The sequence below is a fragment of the Triticum aestivum genome, chromosome 5A, assembly GCF_018294505.1.
Source record: "Triticum aestivum cultivar Chinese Spring chromosome 5A, IWGSC CS RefSeq v2.1, whole genome shotgun sequence".
NCBI lineage: Eukaryota > Viridiplantae > Streptophyta > Magnoliopsida > Poales > Poaceae > Triticum > Triticum aestivum.
This window is the reverse complement of record NC_057806.1, coordinates 364,983,739-364,997,991: the sequence shown is the minus strand read 5'-3', so window position 1 is coordinate 364,997,991 and position 14,253 is coordinate 364,983,739. Positions and strand designations below refer to the sequence as shown.

At 44.8% G+C, this 14,253-nt stretch overlaps 1 protein-coding gene across 1 annotated transcript; it reads right to left on the bottom strand.

Annotated features, from left to right (window-relative positions):
- Nucleotides 1-4,916: 4,916 nt before the first annotated feature.
- LOC123103387 (protein NEDD1) lies at nt 4,917-13,166 on the bottom strand. Its single transcript, XM_044524954.1, has 10 exons — nt 12,821-13,166; nt 11,355-11,467; nt 10,529-10,789; nt 10,304-10,408; nt 9,211-9,276; nt 8,904-9,125; nt 7,373-7,900; nt 6,440-7,021; nt 6,174-6,356; nt 4,917-5,340 (listed from the first exon to the last, which is right to left on the bottom strand). The coding sequence occupies exons 1-10, from the start codon at nt 12,975-12,977 to the stop codon at nt 5,230-5,232; spliced, it is 2,328 nt and encodes a 775-aa protein (XP_044380889.1). The 5' UTR covers nt 12,978-13,166; the 3' UTR covers nt 4,917-5,229.
- Between the last annotated feature and the right edge of the window lie 1,087 nt (nt 13,167-14,253).

The following is a 14,253-nucleotide window of genomic DNA, read 5'->3' as shown; positions in this document are numbered from 1 at the left end:
GGGGGGGGTGTTTGCTTTCCCCCCTTTTTTTTCTGTTTTCTTTTCTTCTTCTTTTTTTATTCTATTTCTTTTCAGTTTTCTTTTATTTTTGTTTTATAAAATATAAAAGTTGTATCTTAAATAGTAACACTAATTATACCTCTGCCACAAAAAGGTTTAACCCCCAAATAATATAGTTTAGTATTTTATAAAATACCAACACATTTATTTATTTGTTTTACCGACAGTTTTAATTAATTGAATGCATTTAGACATTTTATAAAAATGTGGTTCCTCCACCAACATTACTTATGAATTATTTGTTACATTTAGAACATTTTAGTTTTGACTTTTGAAAACTTTAACTGTTTGACTTGATTTTAAATTTGAATTCAAACCGTTTTTGAACCATCGCAAGAGTAATAACAGAAACCGAGGGGACGTGGCATCATTAGCGTGGAATTACTGTAGCATGATTACCCGGGCGTCACACACATCCTTTTGGCCATATCACATCACATAGCATACCCTGCAAAAACAAGTTAGACGTCCTCTAATTGTTGTTGCATGTTTTACGTGGCTGCTATGGGTTTCTAGCAAGAACGTTTCTTACCTACGCAAAACCACAACGGTGATATGCCAATTGCTATTTACCCTTCATAAGGACCATTTTCATCGAATCCGATCCGACTAAAGTGGGAGAGACAGACACCCGCCAGCCACCTTATGCATCAAGTGCATGTCAGTCGGTGGAACCTGTCTCACGTAAGCGTACGTGTAAGGTCGGTCCGGGCCGCTTCATCCCACAATGTCGTCGAATCAAGATAAGACTAATAACGGCAAGCAAATTGAACAAATCATCGCCCACAACTACTTTGTGTTCTACTCGTGCATAGAAACTACGCATAGACCTAGCTCATGATGCCACTGTTGGGGAACGTAGCAGAAATTTAAAATTTTCTACGCATCACCAAAATCATTCTATGGAGTCATCTAGCAACGAGAGAGAGAGGGAGTGCATCTTCATACCCTTGAAGATCGCTAAGCGGAAGCGTTCAAGAGAACGGGGTTGATTGAGTCGTACTCGTCGTGATCCAAATCACCGATGATCCTAGCGCCGAACGGCCGGCACCTCCGCGTTCAACACACGTACGGAGCGGAGACGTCTCCTCCTTCTTGATCCAGCAAGGGGGAAGGAGAAGTTGATGGAGATCCAGAAACACGACGGCGTGGTGGTGGAAGTAGCGGGATCCTGGCAGGGCTTCGCCAAGCACAAGCGGGGAGGAAGAGGTGTCACGGGAGGGAGGGAGGCGCCAGGGCTTCAGGTGCGGCTGCCCTCCCTCCCCTCCACTATATATAGGGGCCTAGGGGGGCGCCGGCCCCTTGTAGATCCCATCTAGGGAGGGGGGCGGCAGCCCTAGGGGTGGCTTGGCCTCCAAGCCAAGTGGAGACGCCCCCACCCCTTAGGGTTTCCAACCCTAGGCGCATGGGAGGCCCAAGGGGGGCGCACCAGCCCACCAGGGGCTGGTTCCCACGCCCTTCAGCCCATGGGGCCCTCCGGGATAGGTGGCCCCACCCGGTGGACCCCCGGGACCCTTCCGGTGGTCCCGATACAATACCGATGACTCCTGAAACTTTCCCGGTGGCCGAAACTGGACTTCATATATATAAATCTTTACCTCCGGACCATTCTGGAACTCCTCGTGACGTCTGGGATCTCATCCGGGACTCCGAACAACTTTCGATTAACCGCATACTAATATCTCTACAACTCTAGCGTCACCGAACCTTAAGTGTGTAGACCCTACGGGTTCGGGAGACATGTAGACATGACCAAGACAACTCTCCGGCCAATAACCAACAGCGGGATCTGGATACCCATGTTGGCTCCCACATGCTCCACGATGATCTCATCGGATGAACCACGATGTCGAGGATTCAATCAATCTCGTATTCAATTCCCTTTGTCTATCGATACGATACTTGCCCGAGATTCGATCGTCCGTATCCCGATACATCGTTCAATCTCGTTACCGGCAAGTCTCTTTACTCGTTCTGTAACACATCATCCCGTGATCAACTCCTTGGTCACATTGTGCACATTATGATGATGTCCTACCGAGTGGGCCCAGAGATACCTCTCCGTTTACACGGAGTGACAAATCCTAGTCTCGATTCGTGCCAACCCAACAGACACTTTCTGAGATACCCGCAGTACACCTTTATAGCCACCCAGTTATGTTGTGACGTTTGGTACACCTAAAGCATTCCTACGGTATCCGGGAGTTGCACAATCTCATGGTCTAAGGAAATGATACTTGACATTAGAAAAGCTTTTAGCATACGAACTACACGATCTTGTGCTAGGCTTAGGATTGGGTCTTGTCCATCACATCATTCTCCTAATGATGTGATCCCATTATCAACGACATCCAATGTCCATGGTCAGGAAACCGTAACCATCTATTGATCAACGAGCTAGTCAACTAGAGGCTTACTAGGGACATGGTGTTGTCTATGTATCCACACATGTATCTGAGTTTCCTATCAATACAATTCTAGCATGGATAATAAATGATTATTATGAACAAGAAAATATAATAATAACTAATTTATTATTGCCTCTAGGGCATATTTCCAACATGGAGGTGGTGAGATTGGCCCGGGTGGGGGTGACATACGAAAAAAATCAAGTGACGGTCAAACGGACAAAGCAACTGTGTGAACAGTTGTTTCACTTGGCAGTGGCAATCACTATAATTTCGACCAAAAATAGGGGCAAACCCAATGACATATGATTTTTTTTGGCAAAAACACTTCTCCCTTTAATATTAGGTAAGAATATGAATTACTCGGAGTAGTGATCTAAACGCTCTATATTCTTTACGAAGGGAGTATATATATAAAGGAAAGGGGTAAGATGCAGCTTATTGCACTTTAGACCAGGTATTATAAGTATGCATCAGTTTGCTCACACCAACATCGCAACTGTATATAAAGGCTTCTCTAGTTCAAATGATTTCTCCAAGGGTCTCTTTGATTAATGCATCAGTTTGCTCACACCAACATCGCAGCTGTATATAAAGGCTTCTCTAGTTCAGATGATTTCTCCAAGGGTCTCTTTGATTCTCATGAATTATAGACAGAGAATATAGCAGTATGTCTTTTTTTTCGAGAGTACGCCTAGGCGTACCATAGCTTTATAGAAGGCAGAATTTAGTTACAAGAAAGCTACCGCTCGATGCGAACAACGAGTGTAGCACGAACACCACATCGACAAGACCACAAACAAACACCACCGCTAGGCAAGCTACTATGCAAAAAGCCTATCCTAAACTGATACACAGCACCGCGTCTCGATCGACGCCGGACATCTCCGAAGACCACACTTCCACAGAACTTCTCTTGTCGACGCACCATCCACCCTGAGCGCCTAAGAGAAAGTGGCAGATGAATGACAGGACTCGATCCAATCCGGGAAGACGCCGCCTTGGATTCACCGACGACCAACGTACATAGCGCCACTGAAGATCAGAAAAGGATAGCGGCGAACACCGGAGGAGAGCAACGAGGAACCAGTCGTGTCTCCAAACACAATGCTCCCAACAGAGGAGCGGCGTCGAGGACACCGCCATCGTGCCGATCCGAACATCGAATCTAGGCTTTCACCCGGAGACATCCACCAACACCGGGAGCGCGAGGGATGAGGCGAACACGCTCGACGATGCCTCCAAGGAGGGGAATGACATCCACAGATGCCATCACCGCCGGCCCGGCAGAAGCCGTGCAAAATTTTCATCCGCGCTTCGCCCATCGCCACGCCTCCATGGGATTGGTAGCACTGCCAAGAAGCCTCACACCGCCGCCACCGCAGCACTTGCCGAAGTAGCTGCATAGCCGAGGACCAACGACCGACCACCCGGCAGGGAAACCGCGGCCACACATCCACTCCCAGCCTGCACGAGGGTCCGCAGCCAACCAGCACCTCCGGCCAGGTCCAGGACTGCCCGCAACGGCCGTCGCCCACTCCAAGGAACGACCTTGCGACAATCAGACCCGCCTCTCCACGGAGAAATCCCAGGCCGGCATCACCAGGAAAGCACCGCCGCTCTCCACGCCGCACAGGGATGACCGACCGCTCGCTGCTCGCAAGACTCCATCTTGACCGAGCCATCGCAGCGCCGCCACCAACCTGCCCATGAGAACCCAGCACTGCCTCCCGCTGGCGCCACCCCCACCAGATCGAGCCACATCTCTGCCACACCTCGTCAGGCCCTCCGCATCACCACCTCACCTGCCGTGCGCCGGCCATGAGCCCTCACCTCCAGGCAACGCAGATCTGGCCTGGCACGAGCGCCTCCGCGGTGAGGAGCACCAAGCCGCCACCGGCCTGCGCGCTTCGCAGCGACACGCCAACACCAGCCAGCTGCGCCGGGCCTCTCCTCCTCCAGCCAGCGCCCACCACAGAGTCATGACGAGCCGCCCCGAGACACCGGACCAGCAGGACCTCGCGCGCTCAACCCCGCCGCCATCAGCCCCGCACCACCAGCACCGCACCACCACGCGGCGGATCCGGCCTGAGCAGCCCCAGATCCACCCCCCGACGCCGGCGAAGAGGGCCACCACACCGGATCTTGCAGCGCCGTCGGATGGATCCCCGCTAGCTGGCGAGCGCCGACACAAAGGAGCCCCGCCGCCACCATCCCTGGGGCACGCGCGGCTTCGCCGGCATCCTCTCCGGCGACGGCGAAGCGGATGGGGGTGAGAGGGAGTGGGCCGGCGGCGGCGCGATGGGGCTGCCCCCGAGCCGCCAAAGGAGGCGACGCGGGGGGAGGGTTAGTATTTTGACATTTGCCAGCAGTATGTCTTTTCAATACTACATAATTAGTTTGGACGATTGATTGTGCGCAAGAAAAACATAGGATCTTCACGCAAGGTTAGAGTGGATGAAAACTTTCCTATGAAAACTACATATGAATCCTAAGGAAAGAAAGTTGAGGGATATGCAAGCAAACAAACAACAAAACAAAAAATAAACAAGATGCTTCTAAACTGAAAGATGCTATGTACAACCGTGTCTAAAATGAATTTCCTGGGCTAGACAAACTTGCTCCAAAAAGAATCAACTAAACAAACACCAAATATAAGAATCAATCGCCGTCGCCAACGCCAAGCCATTCCCGGAATCCAGCGAGGATTGCACTCTTCCACAATGGACAACGATATCAAATTGATCACCAGAACTACAAATCAGAGAAGCTGATGCCGGAGCTGCTGGTTTTCCCTTCTCAGTTGCTGCACTTCCTTGGTCAGGCCTTCCAGCTTCTCCAGGACCAAGTTCATAACGCCAGATGTTTCCATCTGCTTGTTGCGGAAAAGTTCGTTATGTTAAATACATGTACTAAACTTAACTAGCACAACTAAACAATCTAATAAATTCTCCATTCCATGGGCTGAACTGACCTGGTAGTAACAATTGTGTCAAAAGGAACAAAAGCACCAAATAATAGTACTACCTCCGTTTCAGTTTACAAGTCCTACGCGTATACCTAGGTTACCAATTTTATCATCTTAATATAAACTATATAACACAAAAATTATACGGTTTGAAAATAGAACTTCTGAAGTTTATATTGATATATTTTTTGTAATATATGACCTGTATTAGGTCGGTCAAATTGACGACCTAGGGGCACGCGCACGCCCTGTAAACTGAGAGAGAGGTAGTAAGATGCATTATTAAAATAAAGGCAACTGGTAGAACGATAAACACCAGGGATCTTATCACTCGCGTAGTGGACTCTTGCCACGAGTTGGCCAAGTTTCCAAATACACGAAAACGTTCAGTTTGCCTAGGTCAAGAAAATGATGCATGCCATACCAGTAACTCTAGAGTATACTATGTTGAAAATCCTGTTTTGGCTAACTACATATAGGTGATTTTGAGATAATACCAAGAGCTGCATGTGTTTGCCAAGTTGTCATGTTGAATGCTGATGTTTTGAATTGCATTTACCAACAGGTGATGATGGTGATACATGGGTTGATACAGCTAGATACCATTAGCAAGGACAGTAGTGTACGCCACACAATAAAAAACAACGATAATTTCTGACAGTGGTGCTTGCAATTGACAACAAGAAAGAACAAGGCCACAAAGCAACTACACAAAACAGAACCTACAGTTTTCTTACCTCCTGCATGTGAAACTGTCTTAGAAGTTCAATGTGGAGATTTCTCACATCCTCATGTATAGACTTGTGAACCGATCCGAGAGATTCCTCGAGCATGCGCTGAACATACTGAAGGGAGAATGAAGAAGCTCCCTGTTGATCAGCTGACGAACCTGAGGTTGGCAATTGAGGTGGCACCACCCCCTAATAAAATTGCATATGGACACTCCATTAGTAAATAGTTGTGTTTACATTTTTAAGTCAAAAAATTAACAAATAATTCTTACGTTGCTTGCTAGAAGGCTTCCAGACGAAGAGGTCATTGGTGCCTCCTGTCTTGATAATAGACTAGTAAGCAGTTCATCTTTTGTTTCTGCTCCAGTCTTCTTTGATTTTGGCGAACCAAATGCTGAAGCTAACCCTTCACTAAAAACAGAGGATGTGCTCAATCTATCAGTCAAAGTTGAGGGTTTCCATGCGGATTTGGGAAGTGCTGCTCCTGGCAAATCAGAATTCACCGATGGCACGGTCTTGGACATAAAGGATGAGGAAACTGAAGCCTGTAGGCTACCAGATGATGTCTCTAGGGAAGACTGCGCATTGCTCAAGATGCCCTTGTTTTGTAAGTTCATTAAAATGTTACTTGTTAGAGAACCTTTCAATGAGAGACTGGTGGATGAAGCTGAATCCTGTAAACCTGCAAACGCCAAACTGCCAGTCTGAAAGGCTGATTGCCCAAAGCGTGAGATTTGTTGACGATGTGTTAGCCTGTCGGGCAATGCATTTCCAGTTGATGATTCTGGTGGGGAGATAGATGGTTCACTCTTCCATGATGGCACGGGTGAGCTACTCGCAGATGAGGCGCCATCCTGCAGAACAAAGTTAAGAAGGCTCAATTGGCATCCTGAGATGACAGAGAACAGAGACAGTGAAAATAATATGAAAACACTACAAATCTGACGTCAAATTTTTAGGCATGGCAAATCTGACGTTTTTCATGGCAATTTATATTGGCACGATGATGGTAAATTTAGCTTGCAAGCACGGCAATTTTCTGACAAAAACTGAACTGAGGCAGATTTGTCATGCTCACCAACTGAACCTGCCATCCTCAGAGCACATAATTTGTCATGAAAAACGTTCGATTTGCCATGGTAAAAAAATCTGACAACAGATTTGTAGTGGTCGAAACAATAATAGGTTTTCCAGAAGAAAGAAACCTGTCTTGAAACGGAATTAGACCTCCAGTCCGAGATTGGATGTGGCTCACTGTTCCCTTCCATATACTGGAACTTCCTAGTTGCTGATAATTTCTTATCTCCAGATTTATCATCTTTTTTTGCTTCATCACTCCCGTGCTCATCCCACCAGCTGTTGCTGGATGGTGTGAAAGGCTGGACATCAACAAGTGGAGAAAATACATCCATATCATCCTTTATACTGAAGTTGCCACGAGGAGCCTGTAGCTTTGATAATGGTCCACCAGACAATGGACGGGCCCTATATGGAGTTTCCTCTGCAGTAGAAGATTTTGAAGTGGAAAGAAATCCACTTGTGTTCCCTGTCAAAGAAGAGCGAAGACTCGTAATGCCTGCTCCAGATGGAAAAGTTGAAGGTGTTGCTGAAGGCAAAGGATCTGGCATAAGAATAGAATCTTCACTAGTTCCCCCCAGAAGGGCAACTTCTGAAGAACTGTTCTCGCTAACAATGACAGGCTTTGCCCGTTGCCAGCATAAACTTGTCACAGCCTGGAAAGCAATGTAAATTCGAAAATGTTAAACAACTCAAGAGAGCAGATATAATGGAACTTGTTAAACAGTTACACATCAAAGCCCATGGCAGTCTTTTAACCTTGTTTAACTAGGAAGCTATCAAATTTCACAAACAGGGACTCTGCAAAGTGCATAAATTTCTGTGCAAGCATAACAAATTATAAAATATATGAAAGTCACTAATATTATTCCCAACATTGAGCGCACAAGAACAAAATAGCGAATTGATTTGCGAAACATGTTTTACAGATTTACAAAATGATGATATACGAGCTAGAGTTGGGGTAGCACCAATTGAAGAGAAGCTTGTCCAACATCGTCTGAGATGGTTTGGGCATATTCAGCACAGGCCTCCAGGAACTCCAGTGCATAGCGGACGGCTAAAGCGTGCGGAGAATGCCATTGGAGGAGTCTGTTAAGAGAGACCTGAAGGATTGGAGTATCACCAAAGAACTAGCTATGGACAGGGGTGCGTGGAAGCTTGATATCCATGTGCCAGAGCCATGAGTTGGTCGCGACATCTTATGGGTTTCACCTCTAGCCTACCCCAACTTGTTTGGGACCAAAGGCTATGTTGTTGTTGTTGTTGTTTTACAGATTTACATACAATATGAGAGTTAGAAATAACATTTAAGCATAGACTAAGAAGTAGAAATGCTATTGTTAATATTAAGTTTATTAAATTTGACCAGCAACATTGTTCATACAATTCCATCTCCATGCAGGTTTCTATTTTCAAAAGGAATGAACAATTTGTTCTCTTATTATGGTGCAGCATACGCTATAACCAGAGGCAGCGCTTTTGTTAATCATCTGCGCTGAACTAATAAAATATTGAACAGTGGTAGTTGGCATACTTTTATACAACTGGAAGTGTTGCACCAATATGTGTACATATATCCACCAGAGAACAGCATTTCTATGTAAACAATAAATCGCAGGGCACCAATGAGGAAAAGAGACATGTAAGGTTCCCCACCTCTGAGCTATTGTATGCACGAAGAATTGTCAATGGCTGGGGTTTGCCCCGAACATCATAGAATACCACACGCCCACTATTTGTGCCAGCTGCCAATATTGTGCCATCATCATTATATGCCAATGATGAGAAAGGGGCATCATGAGGAATAGTGTGTGTTGCTCTTCTTGATGCAGAATCGAGTGTGTATAGCTTCTTATCGAGGCCAACTGTAGCAATTATCTAAATGAACCAAATATGATAAAGATTATTTATGGCCAGTAAAAAAAATCAAACTTCAAACGCCAAGCATAATACTAAAATAAACCTTGTCACTGGAGGGTGAGATACAAACACCACTTGTGGGTGCAGAATGTTGCTTCAGCCATGAGACCTGCACAAGGCATTAGTCGATTCAAGAGTAGCATTGAAGAAAGCACAAATACACCATGATAAATCCGGGTTAACACATCAAGTCATAAACAGCAAGAACAGTTCACATAACTAATCTCAACCTTTTACACTAAACAGTGAAGCAAGCAGTTTTACTAACTAGATGATACCCCGCACGTTGTTGCGGGATAGTTTGCAACTTATTTCAATGAGATTCCTTGTATGAAACATGAATATTTGGAGAGAGCTAGAACTGAAAATACATACGACTTATTGTGTTTGATTATTGTACAGTTGTATACTATTTATTAAATATAAATATCACGATAGGATGGAAATTCCCATGCATGTTTGCATGTTGAGGTGAGTCTTTTCCCATGCATGTTGCATGATAATGTGGCATGCTTGCATGTTTAAAGAAATAGGTTAGTGAGGGTGGGCCCTCTCCATGCATGTTGTGTGATGAGGTGGCATGCTTGAATGTTGAGAGAAATAGGTTAGCGGGGGCTAGTTATTTAGATATAGAAGATGTCAATCAACAAATAGTGAATCTTGATCTCAGCTTTGCTAAATACTACAAAAATCCTTGGTGTATCTGCATCAGTTTCCTTCAATCTAACTTGTCAAACTTGAAACTTCAAATGAAGCTCCTGTCAGAAGTTTCTCCAAGAAATGAAGAGAATCTCAGATAAGGCGATACGGCAACATAACTTTCATATCAAAATCATCATCACAAAGGGACAGACTGCAAAGGAAGCTGAGGATGAAATGTACGTTCATTGTTCTTCAGAAAAAGATGATTGAAGTGCAAGAAAGGAAAATGATCTATAATACACGTTGTCGGCAAGCATACATTCAAAGTTTAGAGAGGTATTGAAACTCAACTTTCCCTTTTCACATATTTTTGCTATCTCAATCCTGCATTCTACTTTGGCATTAAATACAACAAAATGGGAACACCCATGTCATAGGGTGAACACTAGAATAACAGGTAGAACCTAACTAGTTACCAAGGCAATATTGCTTACCTTTGGAGTCCTCGCGGTTGTATCCCAAAGATGCACAGAACCATCATCGCCTGCTGTCGCCAATATATGCCTACTATTACGTGAATAATCGAGCACTCTCAAAACCTGGCCTTGCAGAAAAAAATAAAAGAAAGCTCATAAGGTCAGAATCAAAATTTCCAGAATTCCAGTATAGCTAGAGCATACTGTGAGGCATTGTCATTTACAAAAAAATATATATATTACCTGTCCATTTGGATCACTAAGTTCAGCAGCACGTGCTCCAGAAGCAAGATTGTGAAGAATCAGGTCGCCCTTCATGCTTATTGATGCCAAATGTTCATCTTTGCAGTTATACATTACACCAGTAATGGTGTCAGTGTGACCACTTAGCCATTTGATACATCTCTTCCGTTGCAAATCCCATATCCTAACAATATGGCCACTCCCACCAGAACAAAGATATCGAGAACCTTTGTTGCTAAAACTGATGGAATATATGGATTCCTGCCAAGAAAATACAATTTGTCGTGCTCAGCCCCAGCTTATATATAGGAAATAATATATTCAAGATGTCATCGGCCGATTGTCTAATACAGAAAGGCAGCTGGTACATATCATGGGGTATGAGAAAATAAGTGAAAGCCCCATTACCGTATTTCAAGTTAGAGAGTAAAATAAAGCTGTTTTTGTAGAGTAAAGAGGCAGAAAAAAAACAAGCATGCTTTTAAACTTACATCATGGGTATATAATAGAACAAGCCAGTAACAGAAACAATGCTACAAAAGGTATCGGTATCACTGTAAGTCTGGTTGTTGCATTGCTGCCAGAGCAAACAATATTAGGTACACCTTTTGGTTGTATTACCAAACTGCTCATTTGAAGCAACAAGATACCTATGCAACAACATCAATGGACAGGCAGCTGAAACTGCAGGCCTGTCATACAAATAAATGACAGACGAAATTGGAACTGCTACACGAATTAGCAACAGAATGTTACATGAAAATGACTACCACACATGTCTGACAGTTAAAGACGTGAGCACAAAATCATAAGAATGCACTGATACCTCAATGTCATCCCCACGATCAACAGTTGATGTCGGTAGCTGTCCTACATTTTGACCCTTTTTATGCCACAATGAGATCTTTTTATCATCCCCAGCACTTGCTACGATTAGATCTGCAGGTTTAATACGGCAATGAGTTGGTGTTATTACTTAGATTCATTATGCAATTAGATTATGGAACCATTTCATTAAGATAATGAGTTTAAACTTCTTGTAAGAAAACTTAGTCAATTCAGGAAACACATCATTAGACTCAAGAGTGACATAACAAACATTGCACTAAGATTAAAATACAAGAACATCGTTATAACTTTATAGATATCATGTTTTCCCTAATATGCATTATGTATACTTCATTGAGATTTAATACAAAACCAAAAAAGGGCATGAAGGATGCACACTGCATCTTGCCAACCTCCTACAACAACAACAAAAACAACTACAGACCATGACAATTGATCATGGGAAGATTGGAAGTTAAAATTTTAGTTTGATTGCTCGAGGTTGTTGTACTACAAGTAATGCCACATGACTAAACAAATAATTTGCAAAATCAACAGGACCTAGGAATAGCTTTCCTACGGAACAGATAATATGCTATTTCAAGGCCCTATCTGGGGGGACTCCAAACTCATCTAAAAAAGATGTGGCAACTCCTCAAATGTGTCTTCTAGGGTTCAACGTACAAGGAAGGTGAAGAACCTCTCCACTACCTTTTTTTACAGAAGCTAGCTTCTGCAGGATGATATCCCTCTCAAACAGGACCTAGGAATTACAAGGAGCTATTATAAGAATTGCACTGCAAAGAAACCAGCAACCATGAACACAACCCAAATTCACGTGCATAGAAATGCAAAATGCAAGGTCTATGGAACAAGCCAAGTGAAATGAAACTGCAGACTAGCTCATCACTATAGCAGAAAATAGTGGTTGTATAATCACTGTAATCATGCATCAATAGGCAGCTGATAGTAATGGAGTGTGTAATTATAAATATAATAATACTCGGAAAAGTATCTGTTGTTGTGTATATCATGAGATGCAACAGTACTGATACTATTTCTTCGTCAGTTATTGTCTTTTGAGCAAACAGAGCTCTTACAAACAACAAAAATTACTGTTGGCAAACCGAGTAGATCCATCCATCAATGTTGATATCTCCAAAATACCTTTTGTTTATCCCGTCCACATACCGTTAGGAAGCATAGCTATATGAGCTACATTTTGATCCTGGGTCTATAGGATGAGAAATTTAGGCAAATAACTTATATTACCGTCCCAAAAGATTGAAAACTCGGTGACAACGCTAGAGGCTGATGGCACGCAAGACAACGACGAAAGGATCGAAGCTCTAGCTCGCACACGGAGATCCTCGCGTAGACGCAAAGCAAGCGAATTGGGGAGATCTGAGAACGGGGGTGAGAGAGGGCAGCGAGCGAGCTGGGGGGAGGGAGATGGTTACTGACTGGTGTGGTTCCACTTGACGGCGTTGACGGGGTGGCCGGGAGCGGGGGAGTAGGCGAGGACGCAGGGGTCGCCGGACTCCACCGTGACGTCGAAGAGCTTCACCGTGTCGCCGCCGCACGTGGCGAGCAGCGGCGCCGCCGGATCCACGAACCCCATCGGATCCGGGCACCGGGCTGGACGGGGGACGGCGGCGGCCTGCGGATTTCGTTAGGGTTTGGGCCCGTGGCCGGCTCCCGTGGGGGTTTGGCGCTGGTGGGTGCGGCTGCGGCGGAGGAGGAGGAGGAGGAAATTTGAAATTGAAATTGTTTTTGCTGGATTGAACTGAACCGGTTGGTGACGTTGGGGCCGGCCTCTCGCTAGTGTGCATTCCAAGGTTCCCCTGCCGGCTGCCACGCTGGAGGCGGCCGCTTCTTTCGACAAGTTTTGTTTGGGTGTGTTTGGATCTATGGGTTTTTCTACAAAATACACCCAAATCGCATATTAGATTTGATAATTATTAAGAAAAACAGCTAATTACGATAAATAGAAAAAAGATAATTTGACACAAAATGATCAATACAAAAAATTACATCGAAAATTATGTTGGTCATCTTCTTCCTTCGATAGTACGCTGTCCATCGAAAATTGAAAATTGCACTAAACCGGCAGCAAAGAAAATGAACATATGTGAATGCCTTTGTCATACTAGATTTTGAAGACCACATTAGTCACTTGTCACTTTAAGCGAGATCTAAAAATCGTTGAAGGGACATTGGTTAAGGCATCAACCCATGCAATCTTACCCTTCTTCATCACCGGTTCAAAGGGGCGGGAGAAACTAGACCATGTCAACGAACAAATCGAAAAAAGATACCAAAGTCGTCACACCAATAGGGGATTCGGTATAGCAGCTCATGTTTGTGTGCGGTTCGCGCTCCCGCTAGACTGGACAATATTTGTTTTGTTGTTGGAACTCGGGTAGAAATGTGTGTCCCGGCTCCAACGCTATTCTAGAAATGCAAAAAATAAGAGATTCAACAAATGGCTCTCCTTGATTGACACTTCAATTGCCAAGATTCGAGAGAGCCAACTAATGAGGCAACATCTAACGTCGGCATCGGATTGGATATCATCGAGGTAGGGAGAGGTCGGAGACCTTAGTCCAATGCGGAATCGCCCACATCGTTGATGCCACTAGAGCCAAAACCTAGGAGAAGGAGGAGGAGAAGCAATCAATAAAAGCAGAGTGAGCATGCATACCACTGGAGCAATGGCAACTCCTTCCCAGACACCTGCACAAGCCGCTCGTTAGTGGGGAACAGGTGGAAAGACGAAGCTGCCGACCTCTTCGATCCTCTCCGGGCAGCAGCTCCGCCTCTAGCGCACCGCCTATGCCAACAACAACAACTCCTCCTCTGTTGTGCCTCTAGATAGCAACAATACTTCCTCCGGC

Excerpts from the sequence above, each read along its gene's own strand:
- LOC123103387 (XM_044524954.1), bottom strand. The coding sequence starts at position 12,977 with ATGGGGTTCGTGGATCCGGCGGCGCCGCTGCTCGCCACGTGCGGCGGC. Across the intron at positions 10,409-10,528 it reads TTAGTGATCCAAATGGACAG|GTTTTGAGAGTGCTCGATTA; the intron begins GTAATATATATA and ends CTGCAAGGCCAG. Across the intron at positions 9,277-10,303 it reads CAACCGCGAGGACTCCAAAG|GTCTCATGGCTGAAGCAACA; the intron begins GTAAGCAATATT and ends TGCCTTGTGCAG.